Source organism: Vidua chalybeata, chromosome 17, assembly GCF_026979565.1.
Source record: "Vidua chalybeata isolate OUT-0048 chromosome 17, bVidCha1 merged haplotype, whole genome shotgun sequence".
Classification (NCBI taxonomy): domain Eukaryota; kingdom Metazoa; phylum Chordata; class Aves; order Passeriformes; family Viduidae; genus Vidua; species Vidua chalybeata.
The window spans coordinates 5,482,834-5,509,939 of record NC_071546.1 but is presented as its reverse complement, the minus strand read 5'-3'; the positions used below and the strand labels follow the sequence as shown (position 1 = coordinate 5,509,939).

At 42.4% G+C, this 27,106-nt stretch overlaps 1 protein-coding gene across 2 annotated transcripts in view; it reads right to left on the bottom strand.

Moving 5' to 3' along the window:
• Positions 1-27,106, bottom strand: part of TOP1 (DNA topoisomerase I) — a 65,861-nt gene that overhangs the window by 19,524 nt on the left and 19,231 nt on the right. Inside the window, exons 3-9 of one of the 2 annotated variants that reach the window (XM_053958569.1) lie at positions 23,300-23,368; positions 17,242-17,344; positions 7,524-7,650; positions 6,926-6,984; positions 4,116-4,211; positions 1,573-1,648; positions 547-644 (exon numbers count right to left, since the gene is read on the bottom strand). In XM_053958569.1, coding sequence (XP_053814544.1) covers positions 547-644; positions 1,573-1,648; positions 4,116-4,211; positions 6,926-6,984; positions 7,524-7,650; positions 17,242-17,344; positions 23,300-23,368 — 628 coding nt within the window. Of the gene's footprint in view, positions 1-546; positions 645-1,572; positions 1,649-2,997; positions 3,225-4,115; positions 4,212-6,925; positions 6,985-7,523; positions 7,651-17,241; positions 17,345-23,299; positions 23,369-27,106 lie in introns of those variants that run through there. The other variant, XM_053958570.1, reaches the window with a different exon arrangement.

Genomic DNA, 27,106 nt, shown 5'->3' with positions numbered 1-27,106 from the left:
AGTTTCATTTTTGTGCCAGAGGCAGGAGCAGTTTTGAGAGGCACAGCTGACACCCACTCACGCTGTACTTCTATGGAACACAGCGAAGTTCTACTAGAATACTGCTTAACACATCTGCACTCATTAATATATTCCTTAATCCACCTGCACCTATTAATATATTCCTGCTGACACCCCCAAGCCTACAAGCTTTTGTACTGCTCTCAAGCGTGTCAGCACAGAGCAGCTTCTGGGCACAAGAATATTGGTATCTGATCAGTATAGGCAGCTTCTACATGATACAGATAGGGAAAAAAAAACCCAACCACCCAGACAGCCCCACAAAATACTTATTTCCTGTTTTAGGGATATCACTTCTACTTCAGAGGATGAACACAGTGAATGAGATATTTATTTAGAGCTTACCAGAAAGTAAGCCAATTATTCAGAACAAATCCTCATGAATCAACAGAAGAGAAAGCCAGATGTGCTTATTCAGCCAGCATGGGAGGTACAGGCAAGTCCAGGTGCAGATGGGAGCCTACAGCACTGACTATATATAGTTACCATTTCCATTTTTGCTCCTCTTCTTTTTTCGGCTTCTTTCTTTTGTCTGCTTCAGGGATTTTCTTATCTTTGCTCTTAACTTTCTTTGCTTTGCTGTCCTGCAAAATGAGTAAGAGCCTGTTAGAACAAGCTACTGTATTTCTCCCTCCCCTGAAAAGAACTAAAAGACTCTCTCTTGGGGTATATAAGAGCTGAACTCCTGTGGCTTCACCTCATAAATGTGCTCTCAGATCATCCCATTAAGTCAAAGTATGCTGATGGTCCCACTAAAGGTTTCAGCCAAATTCTTTTACTTTACACTGGGGACGTGCTAAATGCACACAGCCAGTTATCACCTGGTAAGGGACAAGTCTGGGCCACGGGAAGGGAATTGCTGTGTTACAGAACCTCCTCCCTGGCCTGCACTGGAATGTCTGGTCTGGCAAATGCTGCAGAGCACAACCACCATAGTCAGATGGTTTATCCTGGTGCATGCTCAGTGTAGAGACACTTCCTTTGAAGGGAAGAATTCACCCTATTGCCCAGAGGTGCTGCAACATGTGTCTCACAAGGGTGTCTCTGCCAGATGTGTAGTTTGTCAGTCTCAAATTAGGGCTAACCTTTTGCAAGTTCCTCTCCAAAGAAATTTCCACCTAGGCTCCATCTAAATGCTTTAAGCTTCCTTCTAGTATCTCATCTCTTTTTCCATCTCTCCTGCCTCTGAACCCTGCAATTACCACATGTTGTGAGCAAGGCTCCCCTGCCCCCTGCCAGCTCCTTAACAGAAGGATTGTGAATTGCCTGAACAGCCTGGAAGTTCATGTCCTGGAGGCATCTTCTCCACCCTTTGTTTTAAGGGTTGGAAAGAAAGTTTCCCTGACTTTTTATAAATTACAGTTCAGATAAGTTAATATCTGCACCATTAGTGGGGATCTGCCACACACAGCTCTGTTCCAGACAAAATCAGATTCCCCTTGCTCTGCATAATCCCACACCAAATAGCCTGGCTCTTCTTTATGATAAAAATGAACTCGTCTGTTACATTACCTCTTCTTCCTCTTGTTTCCTTTTCTTTGCTTTCTTGATGTCTTCTGTTTTGATTTTCTTGGGTTTGTAGTCAGCACTAAGAACAAAAAGACTTGCTGATGAAATCGATCCATTTTCCAGTACAAATAAAGAGAAGTCACAGACATACAAAGTTTATGTGCACAAGCTTGCAGCATAGCTAGCATTTTTAATTTATTAAGATATCATTTATACCCTGCTCTTTCAGAAGACTCAATAATCCCAATCCAGCACAACAGCTTACAAAACCTACAAGATGTTATTATCAATACCTCTCCACAAGTTTCACTGCTGAAACAAACATCTTCCTCAATGAAGAATCAATTCAAAAGCATTAATAGCCATGCAGATTCCATGGGATGGGATAAATGGGTATAAGCTTATTGGCATGTTCTATCCCAACTCTCTTTCCAGTCTGGATCTCAGATCCAGATCCAGATCTGGATCTCAGATCCAGACTGGGATCTTGTCCCCAAGACTCACTCTTTGCACCCCCTACTAATTCAAACAAAAGTGAAATTGAGTACTGGTAGATTACATAAACACAACCTCATTTCCAGTGAGGTTGGAAAAGACCTCTGAGATCATCCAGTCCAACCTATGACTCAATATTGCCTTGTCAACCAGACCAGGACACTGAGTACCATGTCCAGTCTTTCCTTAAACACCTCCAGGGATGGTGACTCCACCACCTCCCTCGGCAGCCCATTCCAAGGTCTGATGACTCTTTCTGTGAAGAAATTCCTCCTAATGCCCAACCTAAACCTCCCCTGGTGCAGCTTAAGACCATGTCCTCTTGTCCTATCCCTTGTTCTGGGGAGCGGAGCCTGATCCCCACCTGGCTGCACGCTCCTGTCAGGGAGTGCTGGAGAGTGATAAGGTTTGGAGAGTGATAAGGTCATCCCTGAGCTTTCTCTTCTCCAGGCTGAGCCCCCTCAGCCGCTCCTCACTGGACTTGTGCTCCAGACCCATCCCGAGCTCCACTGCCTTCTTCTGGACTCCCTCCCGTACCTCGATGTCCTTCCTGAATTGAACTTGAGGTGCCCTCACCAGTGCCCAGGAAAGGGGCAGAATCACCTCCCTGCTCCTGCTGGCCACACTCTTCCTGATACAGGTCATATGCCATTGGCCTTCTTGGCCAACTGGGCTCACGTTCAGCTGCTGTTGACCACCATCCCCAGGGCCTTTTCTGCTGGGCCCTTGCCAGCAACTCTGCCCCCAGCCTGGAGCAGTGCAGAGGGTCAAAGTGTCACAACTGGCACTTGGTCTTGTTGAACATCATGCTGGTGGTCTCAGCCCATTGATGCCCATGACAGCCTCCAACCATCACATCTCCCACCTGCCCTTCTGTTGGTGAACAGCAGGTCCAGCAGGGTACTACTCCTGTAAGGCCACAGCTGTCCTTACCAGCTGTGACAGAAAGTTCTTTTCCACACACTCCAGGAACGTCCCAGCCTGCCTCCTCTCTGCTGTGTTGAGTTTCCAGTAGGTATCCAGCAGGTTAAAGTCTTCCACAAGAACAAGGGCTGGCAGTGGTGAAACGTCAGCCAGCCACTCATAGCATAGCTCATCCACCTCGCCATCCTGCTTGGGTGGTCTGCAGCGAGGTTCTCAGCAGGGTATCTGCACTACCAGCCTCCCCCTTGATGCTCATCCATAGGCACTCAACCTTATTGTCACTATTCTTGAGCTCTATGCAGACAAAACACTCCCTAATGTACAGGAACACCCCAATTCTTAATCTTTCCATTGCAGATGTGACAGGGGAAGTCATACAAACCTAGCAGAAGGCAGCAAGTGATTACACAAAAGAAAAGATGTCCCACCCATGTCTCTTGGAACTGAGAGCTGTAGGGATGGAGTGCCACCATGGTGAAACCCTTCCAGCCCTTTAACTCCTGACTGCTAATAAAGACAAACTATGTGAAGAGCTGGACACAGCTGGGCACAGTGTCAGATCCAGCGAGATGGGTCTGAGCTTGTATTTCAGTGGGTTCCTGTGTCAGGAAAGCATCATGGGTGTTTCTCTTTGAGACAACAACGCTCAGCGTAACTTATGACACATTGAGACTCCAGGCAAACCACGCCAGGCAGTGCAGCAAGCCTCCCCTGCCTCCAAACAGGCTGACAGTGCATTTTCTACCTCTTGTGCAGTCATTTCCTTGCCCAACAGAAACCACTGCAGCCACTTAGGTACGTTAATACCTCACGTGCTCACATTTCTGCTTTACAGTCTTCATCAGTCTTTACCTGCCTTCTGGGGTTTTTCTTTTTTATTTACTAGTTCTGCAACATTTCACAGCACCATCTGCAGAAGCAGGTAGTGGCATTTTGCCTTGCACAGCACAAATACTATCCCTGCCCTGCTCAGAGAACTTGTAACAGCATAAGGAGTCTGGTCTCAGACCTCCAGCATCCATCTTAAGAAGTCTGTGCTGATCACTTGAAATTCCACCTGCTCCCTCAATGTTCTCCTTTTAAAACTAAAGGCAAACATCCAAGTCACCAGCACCCACACTACTTACTCATCATCCTCTCGAGGTCTCTTCAGGGGTTTGGAGTCCTCTTTAGGAGATGCATAAAACCCATCATCATCTGGTTCATCTTTAATACGTGGTGGACTACAAAAAGAAGCAAAGAAACACAGTTCTACTTTCAAAGATGAAGTTTCTTGGAAACCAGCAACAACTAAGTTTTAAGGAATAATCATCTGCAAAGTGGGCACGTCTTCCATGGAACGTGCTGCCATCACAAGACAGCAAAGGCTTGAGATGTGTCATTTTCTGAATACAGACACTATAAGGAGAGTAATTCAATGTCTACATATTTGCCATTTCTCAAGAAACATCAAGTTCAATTTCAATGACTCAAAGCTCATTTTGTTTCTCTGAGGTTTTGAATAAAAACAACTGTAGCTTCCAGCACTTTCAAATATACTTAAAAACTGAAATGCCTGTGCGAAGTTCAAATGCAAGATGTTATTTAGTTTCAACTCAATATCCTTATTGAGCCTTCTAAGACAGAAAAAGATTATCAACTAAACAAAGATTTGAAAGCTATTCCCTGGAACATTTTGCCAACTAAATATTGAGGCATGTGAAAACCAGAAAAGGAAACAAAGATTTGGCAAAGTTAAACACATCAGTCTCTTTTCACTGTCCAAACTGGAGGAAGCAAACAATCCTGTCCCTTTCAACAGACCACAAAGTTAGGCTCAATGTTTTCAGCCATTCTGTCCCAAGACATTAGCAATAAGAAAAAAAAATAGAGTATGAGTGCAAGAGATACTATTCTGTTAGACAAACTCATTATTTCTAGATTACAGAGAAGCATTTCACTGATCTTCATGAAGAAAAAGATATCTCAAAGAGTCCAAAATTACATTTTGAAGCACTTAGTGTCATCTTGGGCTTCCTTATTCATGTCCCACCAACAATTTCTATATCAAATTGACCCAGTTTCTAAGCCAAGATGCGGATTTTGCAATCAGATGAAGAAGGAGTTAAAATAAGCAGCACTCAGCTTTGTAGACCAGAGTCAGCAGGAGACATTAGGGGGTCTCATGTTAGCTGGCAGTGTGTCCATGAAGCAGAACAAGCAGTTTGCTCCTTCACAGCTATAAAGCCACTGCAGTGGTGGAGGATGCAGCTCAGGGGACATACAAACAAGCTGCTCTACAAAGTCATTTCTGTTGCATCGCCTGGAATTGACTAAGACACAAATCTGCAGCACAGAGACAGTTGCAAAATATCTATGGAAAAAAAGGTAATCATCCCACTTAATATATTCTCCCTTTCATGCAGAATTACAGTGTGTAAAGTCACTAGGAATTTTAACTATTTTAACATTGAAACATTGCACAAGGTTTTGTAATGGAAGAAATAAAGTGTGAGTCTGTGAAATAAAGGATCTGTATGACCAAGCTGATCCTTGACTTGCATTGTTTGTAAGACTGCAACGCTGCTCATCATATCAAGTCTTAAGGAAGAAAATCAAAACCATCTGAGTGAAGACATTTTTCTCTGCGGAACTCATAAAAGAATATTTCAGCAGGAAAAAAAAAAAATAATTACTTTACTCTTAGCCATCACTTGGCCCTGAAGAAGGCACAAATGCAATGGCTCCTCCAGTCTTTTCTCAAACACATGAAAAAATGCTCTTCGACCTAAGGAGGATTCAGTTATATTGATATGAGAGCATCTAACATCCCTGGTGAGATTAGCACATCGTGCCATTCTGCTGAACAGCAGAGGCTAGAGAGTTATTAACTGTCTGCTCCACCATGGAACACCTGAATGTCACTGCCTTCTACTTCCAGAGAATTCCCCAAAGGGCCTGGAGATGGCGCCTCTGCCCTGCGCCAAGCCTGACTCCTTCCTCTGCATTTTTAAATAAGAGCAGGGAAATGAAAGAGATGGAAGAACTCATGTCAATAGGGCACATTCCAAACAAACAAAGAATACCTCAAAGGCATGGGCCAGGCAGGTGCCTTCTCCCAACCTCTCTGTATCCACAGAACGTGGTGAGACTGGAAAGATTTTATTTGTTTTGATTTTAAGTGGGCTCACAAACTGAAAGAATTCATGAACTAAGCGCTGTTCTTGACTAACAGATATGGATGCATGCATCCACCATACCACACACCTTCAGTAAGTCAGTGGACTGGATTTAGCACCTTAAAAATAACCAATGGCTGGACTGTGAACAAGTCACAGGAGATCTTGGTTGACTATTAAGAAAATGTACTCTTCTATCAATTGCTCACTTCAGGTTTTTAATAAGACTACTTAGTGATTACTGATACAACACTCAAGTCCAGGAGGTTCTATTATAAGCAGGATTTAGTACTAGAGTAGCACATTTATGCATTTCCTGAAGGTACTTCTAATTGTACATGTCACTTGTCACTCTTCTGCAAAGGCTTCAGGCTGCAGTCACAACACAGGAGAGACACACAGAGGCAGTCTGGACTGGCTTTGCTAGGTCTTGTCTCCAGCAGACTGTCTGCAGGGTTCAAGTTCCAATTTTACAACAGAGGCTCTTTCAAATTCAGCTACCAGTGTTCCTATAGTTTGGTCTGTCCTCAGGAGAATGCAGCTCCTGAGTACTCAGACAAACCCAGCATGTGGAGGCAGACACCAGGTATTCCACAGCTCCCATCCCCAGTTACTGGGTAAGCAGATCTACCCTTTCTCATAATTGAGAAGAACATATCTACTGAAGGGCTTAAGAGTGCCCCAATTTTTTCTGAAGACCAAGTGAGAGGATTCAAACACGGAGCACCTATGAAAAGTCAAACTGCAGCTTTTTCCAAATCATAGACCTGATTTCTTACCTGGAAAAACCATTTTCCTTTTCCTTCTTTATTTTTATATCACCAGAAGATGACTTCATCTGAAAAACATAAAAAGTAGGAGCTGATTAGCATTTTCCAACTTACAACACAGAGTATTTAACTTGCAGAAGGAACTGTGACTATCTCCGTCCCCTGCAGACCTTAGTGAGCTACATGTCAGAGAGGCAACATTTTCTGCAAGTCTTAGTCAATTCAGTACTTTTTGGCCCTCCAATTTCCTCAGCAAATTGGAATTAAGTATATAGTTTGTTCTTGCATGGACTGAATGTGAGATGACTGATTTTTCTCCCTTGTCTCTGAACCCAAGCTTGGCAAAGTGAAATGTAACGGGAGAAAATGTGGAGCCAGTGGACACAGCTCCACAGTGGAACTGTTTCTATTCACATACCTCCAGATAAAGCTCTTATGAGTTTGTAACTACCACTCCACAAAAAAAGTGTCTGGGTTAGCATTGGGCTAATTCTCTCCAAGTTGATAAAAACTTGGAAGTACAAGCTACATCTAACCCACTGAGTTTGTACTATTCAGTATTATAAGCCAGAGCCATCCTCTTGTCTCTCCCACAGGAGACACCCACCTTCTCTTCCTTTCTCTTCTCCTTGTCTTTATCTTTGTGTTTGTCTTTGTGTTTCTCTGAGCTGCCATCTTTGTGTTTGGTTTTCTCCTTGTCTTTGTGTTTCTTTTCCGAGGAATCTTTGTGCTCACTGCAAGACAAGAGAGTGTGTTTGCAGAGGAGAACACAAGGAGATTTGACTAATACAATTTCCAGTGGTAAAGAGTCACAGGTTTTGATGATTACAAACCCTAAAAAATAAGGGATCACCTTAACAGGAAGATCCACCACAGTCTCCTGTCAGGCATGACCCGTTCTCCTTGGGAGGAAGAACAGGAGGGATACCACAAAATCCCAGTTGCCAAGCCTCCACTTCAGGACACCCATCAGCCTGGATTGCTGAGGAAATCCACAGCTGCTACACTTAAAGCTCAACTCTTTAGGATGAATTCCCACTGTCTCTGCTTTTCCTCTTTTTCCTAGTCCACATGAAAGGTCACTGGAACAGAGCCGCCAGCCCCGTCAATGCCCGTGTCAGCTTTTGCTCAGACAACAGTTTGTCATTGTAGCAGCTCTCATCTCTGGAACTTAAAGAGAAAAGCGCTGATCTCTATTATTCCCAAACAGATGGGAAAACCAGAGCAAACAGGATATGTGATGTCCTTGTGTTTATGCAAAGTCAAACAGAAAAGGCAGGAATAATGCTGCAGTCCTCAGCTGGAGCTGTTGATGCCGCCACAGCCAGCCCAGCTCTGCTGGAACAGCCCCACTGCGTGGGGCAAGGACCCAACAAAGGTGTTTCCAAGTGAGAGTCTGGTCTGTAACTACTCTGGTGTTATGAATAGCAGTTATGAGAGTTTAAATACCTAGAATCTTTAGTCAGAACACAGGAGAAAATGCATACAAGGAGAAAAAAATCAACCTTTATTATTCTGCTTCTACCCACTTCTGATTTCTGAGACATCAGGATAAATTTGTATCACATTTTCATTTTTCGTATCAGCTAGAAAGACACATGGCTGTTTTCGAATGAAAATGAGGTTTCTCATGGAATGACAAACCTTGAAGTCAAAAGTGAGGCAATACTCTCAAGAGACTCAGAATAGAAACATCAAGAACTGGCCACAAGGATTAGCAGCAGTGGTGTGGAAGCCAAGCAACAAGCCTGGCAATTCTACAGGCGTTCAATACACACTTATAAGGTTGTGTGGACTCCCTGAGGTCACCCAGGGCTTTAGCAAGTCAAAGGAATGGTGTAAATCAGCATGGATAGGCACTAACCAAGCTGTGTTCCTCATGCTGGCTCTGTTCACACTCTCCCTTCTCAGCACTTGACTCCCATCACTGCTGTTCTCTGGGACACACTGTGCTTCTCCTCAGGATTACAAAATGCACTACAAAGCTTTACTAGAAAAAGGCACTTTCCTTATTTCAGTTATTTCAACACTCAGGTGCAAGCCCAAACCAATCTGGGTGAACATAGCCCTGAAAAACAAGCCAGGAATGCTGGGCAAGAGCAGGATTTTTAAAAATTACACATTCTTTGAGATTTCTTTCTAACACAGAAACAGACTGCAGAAAGGTTGATGGCTACAGAGAGCGAGCAGCACATTAACCAGTTCCCACAGCCTGTGTGTGGTTATGAGCAAGGTAATCACAGTCACAAATACAGCAACCCACACCCAGCTTACACCTGCAGACACCAGTGTGGACAAATGCATGTGAATCTGCCAAAGGTCTAAATAATTCAAGCCCAGAGTAGCTTGAATAATAACACTCCAATAAATATACATTGAATAAATTGAATAAACACACACCAGCCATCCAAGCTCAAGCAGCTAAAGCGTGAAAATCCATCTCTGAAGGATCCATCAGTATATTCACATGCTGTGTGACATTAAGATACCAGCAGCAAGAGAAAGCATTTTCATTTTAACTCTCTAGCAACCTCTTCATACAAAGCAGTGAAGGCCTATCTGAACATCAAAAGGCAGCAGGCACTCTAGAAATGCTTGTAGTTGGACACACAGCACCACATGTTGCCTGTGAGCAGACTCAACAACTGCAGACTATTCTTACCAGCAGATCATGTTATGTACAGTGTGCTCAGGCCATGCGAGTACAGACACGGAACATCCTGACACTGGATCCTGGAAATCCACGACATGCCTGCTGCTCCTGCTCAGACCTCTCATCCCAGGTTCTGTACCCTGTTTATTCATCAGTATTCCAAGCTCAGGACACCTATCTACTTTTCCTTAGCTCCAATCAGATTAACTGACTGTCTGAAAGCAAAGACCCCCACACATTACTAGTAATTTTTTCATTCAGGAAGGTCTGGAAATTCTGACATGATATCCTGCACTGGTATCTGTACGGCAGGTACCCCATTTGCCAAAGATTTAAGGTTAACAATTTAAGAGGTATCTCAACTTGCATATATTAAAACCAATACTCATAATAATAACAACAACATTCAATATCAATAATCAAGTCAACCCTACTACATCAATCCAAGTTGTGGATGCCACATCCCTGTATTGAAGGCCAGGTTGGACAGGGTTTGGACCACTGCGTCTGGTGGAAGGTGTCCCAGCCCATGGCAGGGCATGGAATGAGATGAGCCTTAAGGTGCCTTTCAACCCAAAGCATTCTGTGATTCTACAATTCCAATGTACAAAAAAAAATTCATAACAAATACACACAAGGCTCAGACCCATCTTGTTCTTTACAAGTTAACTTGTGTTTGTTTTCTCACTCTTTATCGTTCTTCTTTGATATTTAAATCCTACCTGAAATAGCATGTTTTACTCAAACATTAATTTGGATGGTTAAAGCTGCAACCACTGGAGTTAGTGCTCTGAGATAAAGTTCATGGCAGTGGCTGTCCCTTGGGAGTTTGGAGTAGTGAAAAAAACCCACAAAAACCCAAAGAAGAGAAACAATTTGGTTTTCCAAAGCACCATACCCAATCTCACTACCAGCCAAAAGCACTAGCTTTCAGTACCTGACTGGAAGAGCCCTGGGATGTACACAAAGCATGATTAAAAGCAAACTAATGGATGACTATCTAGATCAGTAAAGCTAAGACTGAAACAGAAACAAAATCCCGTTGGCCTAGAGAGACAGAGACAATATTTCTGTGTGCTGAATGCTTACAGACTACAGCTGGAATAAAAAAAAAGTGCTAAAACCTCTAAAAACTTAGGCTTGTTTAAGTAGAAGCTCAAATGACAACCCTCTTGAAAGACAGTAAGTTGCCAGCATTGAAAAGCTGTCATGCACTTTAATCTCAATTTTTCAGTGTAATTTCTCAGATTTTTCAGCATCAGAGCCAGAATCAAGAAGTCTGGCTTCCTGACTCAGTCTTAGCTGTTGGTCTTAATTTAATTTTTTTATCATAAGACTATCCTTCCCCTTTGCTCTGTAAGGAGCAGTAAATTTCTCACCCAAGCAATGTGGGCTCAGATAACCTAAGGAAACTCTGTCTCCAGTTTCACTCAGCAGCTTCATTTTCCAAAGATCAGCACTTGCTTGCTGCTGCTCCTGGTGACTGGGAGGAATTCCCTAGATAAAAATCTGGTATCGTGTACTTTTCACTCCAGTGTTAAAAGAGAGCACACATTTCTTTCCCTTATTTGTAAGTAACCTGCTTGCCAGCCCTGTTTCCAAACAGTGGACCACAGCTCTTCTACAGCTCAGCACAAAACCTGACATGTGCCATCAAAGAAGGTTTCTCTTGGAAGGATGGAAATCTCCATCTCCCAGAAAATCTCCCTTGGAAATGAACCGATGACAAAGGCCTCAAGCAACAATCCTTAGAAGAGGAACTTCTTTTTTCTCCCAAAGCAAAGCAAGTTGCTCACATATTAACTGCAGTCAAGCTGAGCTGCTTTGGTCTTACACTTGGCTCAGATACACATGTGAGCCTACAGGGAACACAATTTAACCACCACACTAATCTCAAAAGAAAAGAGAAGGCAACAGGATGCCATCCTTACCCTGAAGATGAAGTTTCAGCCTTCTATCAGAAAGCTATTTCAGACAATCCCAAAGCTATTATTAGGAGGGTCTGGGAACAATTTAAAGATCATAAGCCTATCTTCCTGGTCAATTCAAAACTGGAAGAAAAAGAATCACTTTTCTTTAAAGAAAGCAAGCAAAATGGTCTCAAGATCACATGCACACTGCTAATTTTATCTTCTCTGAATTCATTGTTCAGAGCTCTGTGAATCCTTTGTTACCTTTCCTCCACATACCTCTCTGCCAACAATCCAGCTTGGAGTCATGGAAGTAGGACAGCAAAACCCCTGTAAAATAGAGGGAAGCTCCAGGGGAAGCTAGCCTGAAAACAGGACAGCTGGATCATAAGAATTGCTCATACCCAGCCCTGCTGACAAAGTAAGGTCTTCAATCTCACCCAGACCGCTGCAGTTGCATCACTGCAACAGAACTCAAGAGTTATGCCTCTTGAAGGTGTTTAATGCTGCCAAACCTGCACTGTTAATGTTTTTTTAAGGTAACCAAGTGCAGCAGGAGATCACATTAACAAAGGCAGAACAAGGGATTACATCATCTACAGGTGTATCATGGTACTACTGGCTTAGTTCAGACAAAGGCCAGGTGAGCACACAAATCTCCTAAAGCACTCCATCCTTTGTGCCAGCTTGCTTACTGTCTTCCATTTACAGTTTTAGTGTAAACAAGGACATCCAAAGGCTGAAGCACATGAAGCAGAAAATGCCATCAGAAGAAGCCATTTCCCTTGTAAGCATGGATATATTTCCCAGTGAGAATGCGTGCAGGAGAGAGGAGAGGAGAGGGAGAGGAAGGGAGCCAGGCACCTGGCAGCAGCTGCTCAGGCTGAGATCACATGGGAAAGTCACAAGTGGAAAGTGTTTCCAAAGAACAGCAGATGTGCAGATCACAGCTTCCTCCTTCAAACTGCAACAGCTTTGCAGTAATTTAACACTGCGTTCTTCAGGTGCCATTTATGTACGTTAATAATCCCTTCCCAGGCCCTTTCCATTCCAGCCTCAAAACCACAAGCTGGGAAGGATGCTTTATCTAAAGTGTCTCTTATTTCCTCTCTCTGCTGTAATTAGCTCGTGACAGGGAATCTGCTACTAGCGAGTGCCAGCGCCGCTTGCCATCGGAGCTGTGCCTACAGGGGAGCTGCTGCAGCACAACTGAAGCGTAAAATAACAGGGAGTTGTGATTTCAGTGCAGCCTAAAACACGATGGGGACAGGGCACAGGTGACACAGCCCGTGTCTCGTTTGACGCAATACAGTATTAATGGAAACCTGTGATCACACCCAGGCTAATGCACACCAAGGGAGAGCTGCCTGTGCAGGGAGCACTTCCAAAGCAACAGCACCCCAGGGAAGGACAGGTTTTCAGCTGGCTTGCAGGGTGTTATGCTGTTAGAGGGTTATCATATGGAATTACAGGGAATAAACACGTGAGCCCCAAAGGTTTTGCTGGGTTTCTGGCAATGAAATAAAACAACCTGAAACTATTCTTCCCAGTGGTGAAAGGAGTCTTTTCATAGATAACAGATCGAGCCTTCAGCAAGAGGAACAAGATAGAAAGCTGGACTAATCAACAGCTGATAAAAATTCTAGGAATGAGAACAATATTCACACATTGAAATGAGGATCATGCTTAGCACATGCTTTCTATGGACATAGGGAATTAGGTAGACAACCAAATAAAAAAGCAAAAAAAAATTCACTACTGGAAGCAGTATCACATGAGAAAACTGCTCAAGGTGAACTGTGCACTAAAATGGAGTAGAAAAACAAACCCACCCGTGCTAGTGAACACCAGGTGTGAAGTATCTTTTTGTAATTGCCTTTACTCCTACATCAGGTATCCCTGCCTCTTCCTGCCCCCAACACACACCATTCAAAGCAGATCAAGATCCCATAATAAACCAGAGGATGTGTGCAAGAAATCAGAACTGAAATTTATTTTCATCCATAGCCAACAAATGCCCAGAATCTCTGTTTTTCCTAGCAAATCCATAAAATTAGAAGATGCCAGTGAAGATCAGGTCTGTGAATCCCTTCTGTGTTCCAAGCTTCGGTTCATCCCAAGCTGTGATCACAAGAGATTTAGTAAATGGAGGAAATATGCAATGTGACAGAAGATTTTCTTCCTGCGGCTCCGGTGCTTGTCAGGCTGACAGCACGGCTCGGCGCGGCAGAGCAGCCTCTCTGCTCCCATCCCCTGTCACAGCCAGCCCTGCCCTCCTCAGGCTCCTGGCAGCCCACTCTCCCTGCAGAGAGCCCAGGACAGCTGGCACAGACACACCTGTTACTGCCAACACTTCCAACCCGCACTCTAACGAGGCTTGGCTTCAAAGGACCTGTTATTCCATTATTTTATGTGGTCTACTCGTCTGAAACACTCGACTCCCACAGATCAGAAACCTATTGCCACGTGGGATTTGTTTCATTTTATTTTTATAACCACTGACATTTATATTTAATGGATGTGTATTAGATTTTTTTGTTTGGAGACCAGGAAGTACAGGGCTGAGAAAATGAGCAAAAAACCACACTTTGTTGGACAGTGATGTGGATTTATTTCTTGATACAGACTGTTCTTAAGTGGGCTTTGCATTTTCTTTCCTTGAGGGGTGATGGGGAGGTCTGAGGCACACAAATGTTCTCTCCCAGTTTACTACAGCTGTAAATGAGTGGTTAAGACAGAAGTGTCATCTTGTGAGTGGGAGAGAAGGAAAGCAAGAACCAAAATTAAGAAGTCCTACATACCATTCCACACACTTCTGTCATATGAAATCAAAATTGTCTATTCTAGGTATTTCAGAGACTTATCTTGGCAGTTTAGATCCTTCAAAGTCTGGATACAGGAAACATTTATTCTCCTGCATTGGAGTTGTACTGTCTTCTTGATGCAGGTTTTATTTTAAAAGCCTTTTTTAAGTACAGGACAGGAAATGAAACTGTCAAAGTATTACAGAGACAAAAATGATCTGCTTCAAACACAATCACACACTGCTCTTAACTGTGCCCATTGTGCACTGTGCTTCACAGAATGCAATCAGGGGCTCTTCACACACCACAGATAAAATGTCACAGAGGTACCAACCCAAGTCTCCCAGAAAACAACGGCTTCGATATCTGCTAAATTACCATTCAACCTCTTTTGAGAGCTACCCAAAGATACAGCACAGCTTTTGCAGTAACACAGCAGCTTTTCTGAAATACAGAATGGATTTTGTGGAGATTTACATGCAATTCAATAAATCTAAGATAAACTTAATTTACAGCCTTTTATCATGTGCTTTAAAAAAATCTTTATATGGGTAAAAACCACTGAAACCCACCCACCCTGTTCTTGTTTCCTGGAGAATTTTTCTTTAATTTCTACTACATTCACAGCTATTTTTCACTTGTTTCTCATTGTCAGAGGAGAAACTTCAATATAAACAGGCAGGCTTTTTTTCCTTCAAACAACGGTCACCTAAAATCTCTTTCTCACAGCAACTTACATTTACAGAATTGCATGGGTGACAGCTGAATCAAAGCATTTAGGAAGAAATGTTTGAATTTCAATTATTTCAATGAAGTTCTGTTATAAGTCTGCTGTTTTTACACAGCAGGCAGCCAGGTACTCTGTACATGACTGAGCATGAATGGGATAGTGAAGATTCTGGAGCACTCCTAAAGGAGCAATCCCAACAGGATCACGGGCATGTCCACGTATGTTAACTTCCCAGAGAACCACCTCCAAAACTAAATGTCAAGATCCAGAACTATAATACATTTATTTCTAAGGTGGCAGCTCTGAAAGGCAGTGTGCACTCAGTCTGGGAGATTGAAGCCCTCCCTTGTGAAAGAGCCTGAGAGGCAAAGCATTATTGTGTAATCTCTCCCCAAAAAATGCCTTGAACAAACCCCCTGCACATGCATGCACTCAGTCATGCCACCCACAGACAGGGACCCTGTTTTGGGACCCCAGGATGCAGCAGATGCTGTGCTCACAGGACACACAAGCACTTAACAGAGACATGAAAACAACTGGGAGCATTAGGCACGGTGCCTAGAAAACATGATACTTTTCCCAGAGGGCTTTCAAGACAACATGGTAGGGAGGAAGGAAGTACTTCAAGATAAGGCATGATTACATGTCACCTCCTAAGCTACACCTCAAAACATCACAGCCATTCTACCTTCTTTCCGCTGTTTTGGTATTTATTGTTTGCAAAGTCAGCTACAAGTTATGAGCCATAATTAGTTCTTCCAGTTAAAAACATGCTGACCATTTCCAACTCCTACACAAATGAAGTCAAAGCATTAATGAATTTGGGAATACTTACATTACTCCTTACAAAAGAATGTGCTCTGCTAAGATTTCAGGAGGATGGTTTTTAAGCAAAGCAATAAACATTTGGATATGTGAGGCAGTCAGTTTTAGGGTGCATGATGATCAGGAAAATGAAAACTAGAAATCAAGGCAATACAAATGTGTGAACAAAGGCAAAGAACATGTCCAAAGCATTTCATCCTTGTTGTGAGAACCAGCAAATTCAAGTAATTTGGCCTAGGGGGTTTTCCCCATCAAAGACACATTATGGAACAGTAGGCTTGTGTAACTTCTCATAAGATCACAGAAAATTCAAATCAAGTGTGTTCCCAATAAAACAAACACACTTCTCTGCACAGGCTCCCTCCTTTTCATGCTTCTTTTTAATAGGAATCATTGTTAATACAAACTTTTTTGTTCCTTTTCGGACAGTGCTATCACAGTTGCACAGCAATTACTTAATACACTCGCTTGCCCACAGCATAAACACTATCTGTCATTCGCCAAGTGTCACACCAGAAACTTTCCCTCCAGGGACTCATTTTTCCAAGTTTTGGTGGCAATTTAGGCTCCATGACACTTGTGTGTCAGGACTTACAACAAGGAAAATTTCCCTGCGTAACATCCTAGCTGTGACCTACTTGCCCTGTGCTCCACCACGCCAAATCATCACACAGACCTCCACACCCTGGCTCCTGCAGCTCACAGCCCAGGCTAGGGAGCAAATGGACCAAGGAATTCAGCAGCTCAAGAGCTACAGGCCATCACATCAATGTGGGTGACCTGGCAAGTGACTGGCATCAAACACCCTCCCCATCCAGTGGAAGTGTAGTGTATAAATCACATTGGACAAAACAGCACACAATCCTTTGGGATTCATCTAACCCAGCAGTTTCCCAGTGCTGCCTCACACAGCTGAGAAATTCAGCCACTGCAGTGGCAGGCAAGGACACCACCATTGTTCTGGGGGACCAGGCACTTCTAATTATAAGAAGGCTTAGTAGCCACATGGAGGTCTCACTATGCTAAAGCAGTGGAGGTTTATACCAGCATGAAGAGAACTCCACATTTCTGACAAACAACTGGAACCACACAGAAAAGATTATGAACAAAACCCATCAATCTGCGTGAAGGTGAGGCTGAGCTAGTTTTCTACACCTTTAACAACACTAACCTACAATAATCTTTTATACATTAGTATCAGCTCACATTTGCAAGATACACAGCTTCAGCCACCCACACGGAAAGGCAGGCAACGACAAAAATCAGGCTTAAAGCACCTACACTTACAAAACCACACTCAAAATGTAGCAATTCCATACTCATTTATTATCAGAGTAATTCTTGTAAGACTGCACATTCAATGGTGTTTTAGCCTATGAAGACTTCATCCACTTTTTCCTCACCTATTACTGTGCTTGGACTTTTCCCGGTCTTTTTCCTTGTCCTTCTTGTGCTCTTTGTGCCGGTGTTCTCGGTCTTTGTGTTTATCTTTGTGTTTGTGAGAATCTGTAAGCAGAGAGGCAAAACAAAAGAAATTAAATTGGGAGAAAACTCCACACCTCCCTGGTGAACCTCTGCATTTTTCCCCACCGCATTCTAGTATTTCTGTGATTCAAAATTTATAATAAAAATCTTCGTTTCAGAGGTCCTAAATGGATTCACCTTGGCAACAGCTGTATTTACATGGTCTTTAGTTCAACGACCTTTAAATGCTTTATAGACCCTGAAGAAATGCAACCCTTCCATTAGCTAGGTACCTATTGATATAGCAAGTTCAACCTTATTTGGCAGATGGGCAGCCTGGCTTCCTATGCCTCCAAGTATTCATGCTGAATACACAGAAAAGGATATAGGAACAAAGCATAAAGCTGAGGCATCAGGCCTGTTGAATCCCAAAATTTAATACTTCTACTTCCACAAGTATTTAATCTTGACAAAGCATCCCTCCCTTCTCCCTGCTGTGAATTAAAACCATTTTATTCTTATCCCCAACAGTATATAACGTGACAGGCAGAAAGCAAGGACAATGGGGAGTAATGGCAGAAAATGAAAAGAAAGGGTGAAAAGGAGCAAGAATACTCTCCTCCTGCTTCTCTATTGCAGGACACATTTACCTCCCTCCGATAACAGCCCCACCAAGAAAATGCAACCTGACAGCTGTAATGAGCTGTGTTGGTGGTCACCCACCTACACAGGTCAGGGCGGGTCCCAGTTATGTGACAGGTCAGAAATGGGAGTTGGCACTCAAGTGAATCTACAGGAACACAGTAATTTTATTGCTATCAACTTCTACTCTGAGTGACACTTCCCATCCTCAGTGACAACTGTGCTGTACAACGAAGTCCTTTAAAGCACCAAGGAAATGAATTTGGCAGAGAAAAAGAGCAACACAGTTGAATTGCAAATAAAGGCATTTACAAGCATTTTTTTACAAGTATATTAAAAAGGAGAGGAGGCTGAACTCCTCAAAACCACCTCAAAAGGCCATTTACAGTGAAGATCACTATAATGGGAGGAATACATGCAATACCCAAAGACTCCCCCCAGGTTTTGTTTTGAACCAAAATTAAACAGGCTCTTCAGGAAATCTAAAATCTGTGCTGATTTTGGCAATTGCTTTTCAGATACCAGTACTAGAATTTCCACCAGCGATCTTGGATGTCAGGTATTAATGCTTCATTAATTGTAAAGGTGCTACCATGCCCCTAAAAAGACTCCTATCCCTGCACTAAGAATAGGAAACTGCAACAAAAGGATTTTGCGACTTTCACTGTCACATGGGAAATGCACTGCAGAGCCAGGAACAAAACTCATCCTCCTGACTCCAAGTCTTTCGCCACAAATTCATTTTTCTCCTTAACTGAGACCAGCTCTTAAAACCTCAAAACATTCAAATGGATTTAGAAGAAACATACCCACAGAACATGATTTTAACCTATTGCTTTCTGTAACTTCAGGGTTTGCTTCGACACCTGCAGAAAGACAGCATAAACCACCACGGGAATAGTGACATTCCAGCCTCCAAGTCGCCCTCTGCACCTTTCCTCCAGAAACTCAGCAATGTTTCCTTGTGCTCTGGGGTTCACAGTGCACACGTTTAAATAGCAGAGCTTAAGTTTTCCATATTTTGATATACATGTGGCAGGTTATGTGGAACATTTGGTGTTACAGCACAAAGCACCCAAGAGTTTTCGAGTACCTAAAGAGCAAAATCTCTTTCGCAGCAGGCAGAGTCTGTAGGCATCTCTAGCAAACTGTGTGGGGACCAGACACCCACACGCTCTGAACTGCAGAGAAGTAATTTCTCTGAGCCCTTCTTCCCACCAGGACAACACACATTTCACTGGCAAAAATGTTTTCGCAGTGCGTTTCACACTTGTGATTCTTCAGTTCAGCCAGGAGCTGGAAGCTCTGGCTGTTTGCAAACTGCCTGGGGTTTATTCCACAGAGGGTTTACTCACTGATTCCCACAGCCCTGGCTGCAGCAAACAGCAGCTATTTACACTTGATGAATAGGTAAATTGCGAGAGAAACCAGTGTGATGCTGTACACAGAGCTATGTACAGTCACTCTATAGCACACACACAATCATTTTTTCCTATCAACCAATCAATGGAAAACGTGTGTGACTGTGCTCAGTGCTATTCTCTTTAGAACTAACAGCCACACGATGACTTGTCACCAAGAAAAGCACATAACAGAAGAGTTTACCTTGATCACCAGATTTTCTTGCAGATGACTTGTGCTTTACAGCTGAAATTAATATTTACCCTTGAAAAGCAGTTCCAGGGATATATACTAGAACTGCTTGAACTGAATATCTGTTTCCTCAACCCTTGGTTCTGCTTACAATGATTTGGGATTTTCAGGCAATTAAAGCCTGGTACTGCAAGAAAAAAAAAAAAAAAAAAAAAAGCTTGACCAGTTAAACTAGCTCTGCTGGCTAGGATTTGTTGCCAGACAGCTTTTCCTTTGCTGCCTACCAAAGGACTGCTAACAGGAATGTCTTCCATGGAGCTACTCTGGCTCAAAGGCCACAGTGGCTGGGAACAATGGGTCCTGTGCATGGTCTCAAACCAAAAGCAAAAAGATGTCAAGGCAGAACTGCCTGGTGTTTCTCACTATGAACCAACACTAAATGTAGTACTTCCATGGAGGTCTACCTCCCAGGCATATCACCTAAGGATTAAATTATTCTGGAATATTTGCTTAGCATTCAAACTCCATGGTGTTGCTTTCTGACATGATGCCATGAGGTAGGTTAAGAATGAAGACTTCAAGAGAGTTTATTAAATTGTCTTGAAATGACATATGTATGTCCTCAGAAGGCATTAAAGCTCTTGGTCTTTCTTTTATTGTTGAGGGTGGAGCTGGATGAAGTTCAGGAGACTGGGTCATTAAAAAAGCACAGGATTCTTTTTTTGTGTTTTACACAAAAATGCTTTGTTCCAGACTGGCTTTATCTAGGAGTCCATGCCAATGGTTATTTGGTGGCTGACATGAAACAAGTTTAAGCCAATTCACTCCCATTTGTGTACCCACTTGCCAGGAAGCAGGGCAGCATCACCTCCGACTGAACTACAGGCAACAGATGACTGGGTTGGGAACGGGGCCACCTCACTCCAAGCCTCATCAGCACACAGGCAATCAACGGGAAGTGTTCCTGTCTGCAGTGTATCTTCCTTGATATATTTAGCATATTGATTCCTAGAAGAATCTTCCAGCCTCCAGTAACTCTCTCCCAGCTTGCAGCTGATTAGTAGTTGACTAAGTCCAGCCTCACATCAGCTACGGAAAGAGCTCTGACATTATCACACATTCAGATTTGTTTCCTGCCCTATATGTCTTCCAGTAAGTATGTCAGATCCCTCTAACACTAAACAAGAAGATAAATACTATTCCTTCTCCAAGACCATTAGCAAAATCTACCCTCTACTTTGAGCAAATTTTAAACCTCCAAAAGCTTATGCGACATTTAAATATTTTTGAAAATGCAAAGTCTCTCTTTAGCACAAGGTTACAGCGGGGACAGGGGTTATGCTCACTGGGCAAGCATCCATTACCCCTGAGGCTTTCCCTTCAGTATCCTCTAACCCAAACAGAGCTTTTGGCATCTCTTCTGTTCTAGAAAGCTTGATGTCTCTGGCACTGGATCTCTGTCTGTTAATGCTGAGCCTGGTATGTCTCCAAAAGATTACCACAGTCCCTGTACTATTCCTGCCATTCCCCCGTACCTCCAACAAATCACGAGCAGCTCTGCATTTTTGCAGGGTTGATTCATCTTTTAACTCTGTTAGATTACAAGGACGTTGATTTAAGGATGGGAAATTCTAAGCACTTTTGGTCTGTGGCTCTGTGCTGCTCCTGCTCCGCCTTCGCTCCAGCGCTGAGTCCCCGGGGAAAGGCTGAGTCATAACCCTATTTGCAATACTTGTATATATGTCTGCCTGGAACAGGGAAGTTTTACTCTTTATCCAGGAACAGAGCTGTAAAAGGTCAGGCATCTCCAACTGCAGCATGGCAAGAACAGGGATGAAGGCAAAGAAAGCCTCTTCCATCCAGCAGGCAGTTGTTACCTGGAGAGGAAGAGTCCCAACAGATGGCAGAGGTGAGCGGTCCCCTTTCATAACAAGGACAACCCTTGGCTTAATTAGTCTGGTGACAAAACAATTATGTGGGGCTGTGATGTTTTAATTCATGAGCCAAATTCATTTGCCACAAAAACACTTCTGAACACCTGTCTCTGCACACCTTCCAAAATACTACTTATATGTCACAATCAAGGGAAGTCTGGCTACTTCCTACATTCATATTTCAGTTTTGACAGCAACTTTTCTAATAAAATACTGAAATGAGAGAGGGGCATAAGCTCTTGTATGCCCAATCAGCACAGCTGTCAAGAGAATAGTGTTGGCACATGATAGAGGATGCTACAGATGCCTTTTTATCCTGCTCCCACCACCCACTTCTATTTCTCTTCCAGCATTTTGCACTAGAATTTTTTTTTTTAAGAACTGAAAAAAAGGTGTGAGCACAATCTGGTTCCTTCTAATTTTTCCCCAATTAAGTGTGGTGGCCAGCAAATTAACACCTGGTAACCTCAATTTCTGGTCAACAGTAGCTTTTCCAGATAAATATTAGCCTTTCAGATTTGCTGTCTTTCTGTTCACCTTCTTTTAAGTTTTTGTGAGCACAATTTGAGTAGCTCATTAATCTGCTTACAGAGAGGTTTCTTTGTTCTTTAAAATGTCTTACTAGATTCTATGGACAAGGACTTCCTGTATTTTCCTTCTGGTTCCAGAAACATCCCATTTTCTTTTCCCCTTGCTAGAAATACTTCTAATGCTGAGTATACTTGATTTTATGCATCATCTCAATACTTCTCTAAACTGATGTCCAGAAAGGTGATTTAAACTTCCTGAATTCTTAGAATCACAATCTGTGCCCAAAATCTGAGGACACAGCATGAAAAATCCATCTTGTTACCAACATTTTTAACTTCTCGTCATTCCAGTAGCACTTCTGCTTCAGATGAGTGGCTGAAATTTCTGCCCTGAGTTAAATCCAGTTCCTCAGTGTTAGTTGTGTGTTACAGGAGAAGCAAACGAGCTCTCAAGGCTTTCAGGATCACTGGTGTGTATGAGAACTGGGCTCTCTCTTGAACTCAACTTGAAGCATGAGCAAGAAACCCTCTGCTACTGGCAGAGATGAAACCAGCAGGGTCTTTTCAGCCTCTCTGGAAAGGAGAAGAGAGTCTTAAGACTTCTCCAGTTCCACTGCTAAATTATGCAGCTGAAAGTGAGGTAACTCTAACACTGGATTAGGCTCAAAAGCTGGTCAAGTTCAAAAACTTCCTGTCACTGGAGAAATGGTCATTCCCTTCTCAGCTGAAACACCACCTTCATGTAAGGCCACGTACTCCACAGCAGCCTCTTTACTAGTTAGCCTGAATTCTCCTCACTGGTTGTGATGCAATAGTAAGCAAAGCTTAAAGTCTCTTTATTATTGCCTAAATGAAAGAATTTTACTGCTTTTTTCCCCTCCCCCACAGGCTCTCCTTTTAAGCATTCATACTAAAATGCAGATTATCAGGAAAAGACTTCTTAGATTCAAGGGAGTTTTTTTTTTTTCCATTTATTTTGTCAAATCATATTACTTTTAGAGTTTTAATCTCTTGTATTTTGTATATAAAGACTACTAGTAAAATTACCACAGTTTAGTTGATGAAATGATGCCAGGAAGGGTTATGCATGTTCAAACATGTGAATGTAGTCCAAGGTGTCTAAAATATTATTCATGTTCCTGGCAGAGAACACACACTTTTGCCCTTGGCATCTGACCAGAATGGTCTAGTGTTGCACTAACTTTTACAAAACACAGATACCAGCCAGTAGAGAGTGTAACATTCAGCCATTATCCAAGATCTTTAACACAGATAGTGACAGGGTTATAGTACATTACCTAAACAGGCAATGCAATCCCACGTGTAAAGGTCATTCTGTGAGGTGCTGGTCAATTTATAAATCTTGCCTGAGAAAGGAAACATGGTGCAGAGTTAAAAAATCCTATTTGCAGGCCCTGTGTGGCTCAGAAAAACCCCCATACGGCAAACATGGCATGGTCTGAGGCACAGGGACCCTCACTCTTGAACAGAGTTTTAACTCTGGACAAGTTATCTGACTTTTACATCTTTTGATGTAACAATTTAAAACCCATGTACAATAAACCCACCTGAGTAATCTGGTAGAGGTCTAAACTTTTCTAAAATATTTGTATTCCAGTTAGAGGAAATCACATTATGGTCATGGTGTTCCAGTAATTGATTAAAAAGCACTTCTGGATTAAATGGATTGACACTGTTGTAGCCCAGAAAAGAGAGAAGAGAAGCTCCTGGGCAGAAAACAGAATTGCAGGTAGGTATGGGAGACAACACCTTTCCCAATAAAGCAAGGCAGACAAAGAAAACCAAAGTGTACATATGAGAAGTACAGAAACTGGAAAACCTCTCTACACAGCTACACGTGTCAAGAGCAGAAATCCATACCCAGAAGGCACTGTTCAGAGAGATGATGGTATGGATGATACACTGGAGTAGAAAACCATAATCTAAAATAAACTTCCCAAGTGAAACTGGATATGTCACTTACCGGCCCTATTTACACAACTGCAGAATCCACATAAAACATTTACCCTGAGAAAGCATTGCAGGTCTGTTTGCTGTGCTGGTTTATTTCTGCAATAACTCACTGCAAAACATTTGGAATACTGAAATGAGAGTGACTGAAACAGTGAAACCACCACTTGACTCTCCCATAACCTGAGCCTGAAATTCAATAGCAGAAGTAGGATCTGGATTTTCAGTCAAAAAAGGAAAGAAAATACAATGATAATGAAGCAAGACTGTCTGGCTTCTGCTTCCTCATTTCATAATGCCATACTTAATGGCAAAGATACCCATTCCAAAAGCAACTTGACACAAAACCTTTTACCAGTGTTTATAAAGATACCTCCACAATCTATATTGCTACAGAAATTAAATCCTTAAAACCCTCCTTGAAGTCAAATTTAAATGAAATAAGTTACTGTGCTATCACAAGCATATTTTGCTTCAGGTGCCTCACTGGGTCAGGTGCAACAGTTCAGGGATGCTGACAATTCAACACTTCACTGTTTCCCTCCATAAACCAGATAAAATCTGAGTTTACTGCAAAACAACTAAACTAACTGTGACTAAGCAAAGTGGAATACACAATGCAGCTCTTTACTGCAGTCATTCATTTTCCAATCTTACAAAAAATACAAGAAAGTAGTTGTGAAACTCAAAAAGGGAGCCTGGAGAAGTACAGCAGAACAACCCAACAGTTTTTCCTTTCTAGGGCAGGAACTTTATTACTAAAAGTAAAACTCCTCCAGAGAGCATTCTTCCTTTTTCTAAGGGCTCAAATGAAGGAATATAGCACAACTGAATAGATTTGAGTCTATTCATTTCTCAGACTATATTTACTCTGAGACAAAACCTATTTTGAGCTGAGCCAGAATTCACCACACCACATTGTACCCAATTCTGCCAACACTTGAAAACTTAGTACTTTTGATAGAAACAGTAAAACCAATGACCTCGTAACCCCTCTCCACACTTCAGCAGTTATTTGAGGCAAAAGATACTCCAGGGCCAGACAGATATTATGTCTTTTTCCTTAAAAGGACTGGTCTGGGAAACTTGGCTTCAGAACAGGACAGACCCCTTAGATACTGCATTCTTCATTAATCTTGTCGTTTGAAGGCCCAGTATTCCTTGCTTTTGAATAGAGGGAAAAGAAAAAAACAATGGAATGACTTGCTGATGACTCTTTACAGAAGAATAGAGACAGGTGGATAGAGAATTGTCTCCAGCCATTCTCAGTCCTTTAGAACACCTTCACCAACTTCTCAAGAAGTTCCCTTATATTCCAGTTTTAGTATGCAAGCAAGGATAAACACAGCTTGTTTAAAACACAAAGTTTGCAAAACAACATCAATGCACTTTTTGCTCCACTGAAACCTCAGGACAACCTCAATCTAAGGAAGAGAGGTGAAACAACGCGACAGCACTGCTAACAGGGACAGCACATGGTAGCCACAGGACAGGGCAAGCTTGTCCATACCCCAAACATTAAAAGCTTATCAGGGAGACATTAAGGATGCCAGAAAAAAACCTGACTGATCACTCCTACCTGTGTGACTGGAGCCTCTGGGAGATGAAGTTAACCTGAAGCAAATGTCACTGCTGGCATTTCATCAATCTCACCCAGACTGCAGAGGCTCGGGAGGCAAAGCAAGACGTGCTTTAAGAGCCTCTTCAGAAAGAGGACAAACACCCTTAGTGCACATGTTTTGAGCCCTTCTTCAAGTTTTTTTTTTTCAGCCACACTGGATTAATTGCTTATTTTCTGTGCACCTCACTTTTTCACCTGCTGGGGAGGTAGCTAATACTCTGTGGGTAATTAATGTTAAAGTAATTGAGATAGCTGTGTGGCACACAGGGATGCTGACCTTAAGAAACTGCTACACTACAGGCATCCTGCAACAAAATAACTGATGGTGTATACAGAAGCAGCAAGTTTAATGACTTGTCAGCACCTTTTGCATGGCCTCTTCCCAAAGAGGTACAGCAGATCCTAGTTGCTGTAACAAATGCATAAAATCACTTCGAGTAAAACTGCAGTAGACAATATTACTCAAAGAACAAGTCCAAGGAAGCCTTATAAAGCATGAAAATACATGTTTGATCAGTACAGAAAGACAAAATTAATAGATGCTTCTTACACATGCCAAAGGGCTCCCGACCGAGAGGCAACAATGAAGTTTCAATCCATTATGTGCATTCAAAACCAAAAAAGTTCCATGTGAACAGAAACATGTGTTTCCAGGGATTCCCAAGACGTAAAACATTCTCCTGTAATTGTATATATAAGAGTCAGAGACTGAAACCCATTAGTATGTTTCCACTAACAAAGCAGAATAAAACAGAACAGCAAATTAAAACTTCAGGGAAATGACCAGCATCAGTGAACAGCTTAAAATGCTGCTGTGCTGGCATGAAGAGAGGAGAGTCCAGAGTGGTCTCCTAAGGAACCAAAGGCAAACCCATTCTTGTTCCTAGTGGTATTTATTCTTATAAGGCTACACTCCTATGAGTGGAAGTACTTATTTTCCATTGCCTTCTCCATTCAGAACTGGAATTCCTTGCCTTCCCTTCCTGGGGTAGAAATGGTTTCAGCAATTTTTTCCTACTGCTTTATGAGTCTACAACCACATGAATAAACAAAGTTCTGCACTGCACATCCATCTTTTAAAAACAAGCAAAATTAAGACACACTTTTGCCTCAAAATTTAACAGCCATAGCCCACACTCCTGCACATCAGGAGGCTGAGAGTGGAATCTAAAGAGCACAAGTAGATCTAGGGAAAAAAAGTTTAACCATAGTTACCTCTGAGGTTTCAAAAGCATCACACATATTGTAGCTCCATCTGCATCCCCATTTGCTAATACAGAAATATACAGGACTGGAATCCTGAAGGACTTACAGGTACATTAACTGACTGTGTCTGAGCACAAACAGCTGTTACAAATCGACAGGAGGGGGGAAAAGTAGTTGATAAAAGCAGGTTCCTTGTGGATTTCAAGTCTACTAATACTGAAAACTTTACTACACCATCTAGTCTCAGGCTTCTCCAAATTTCCCCCCCCCCCCCACTTCTTCCCTATTGCGCAAAACACAGTTAACA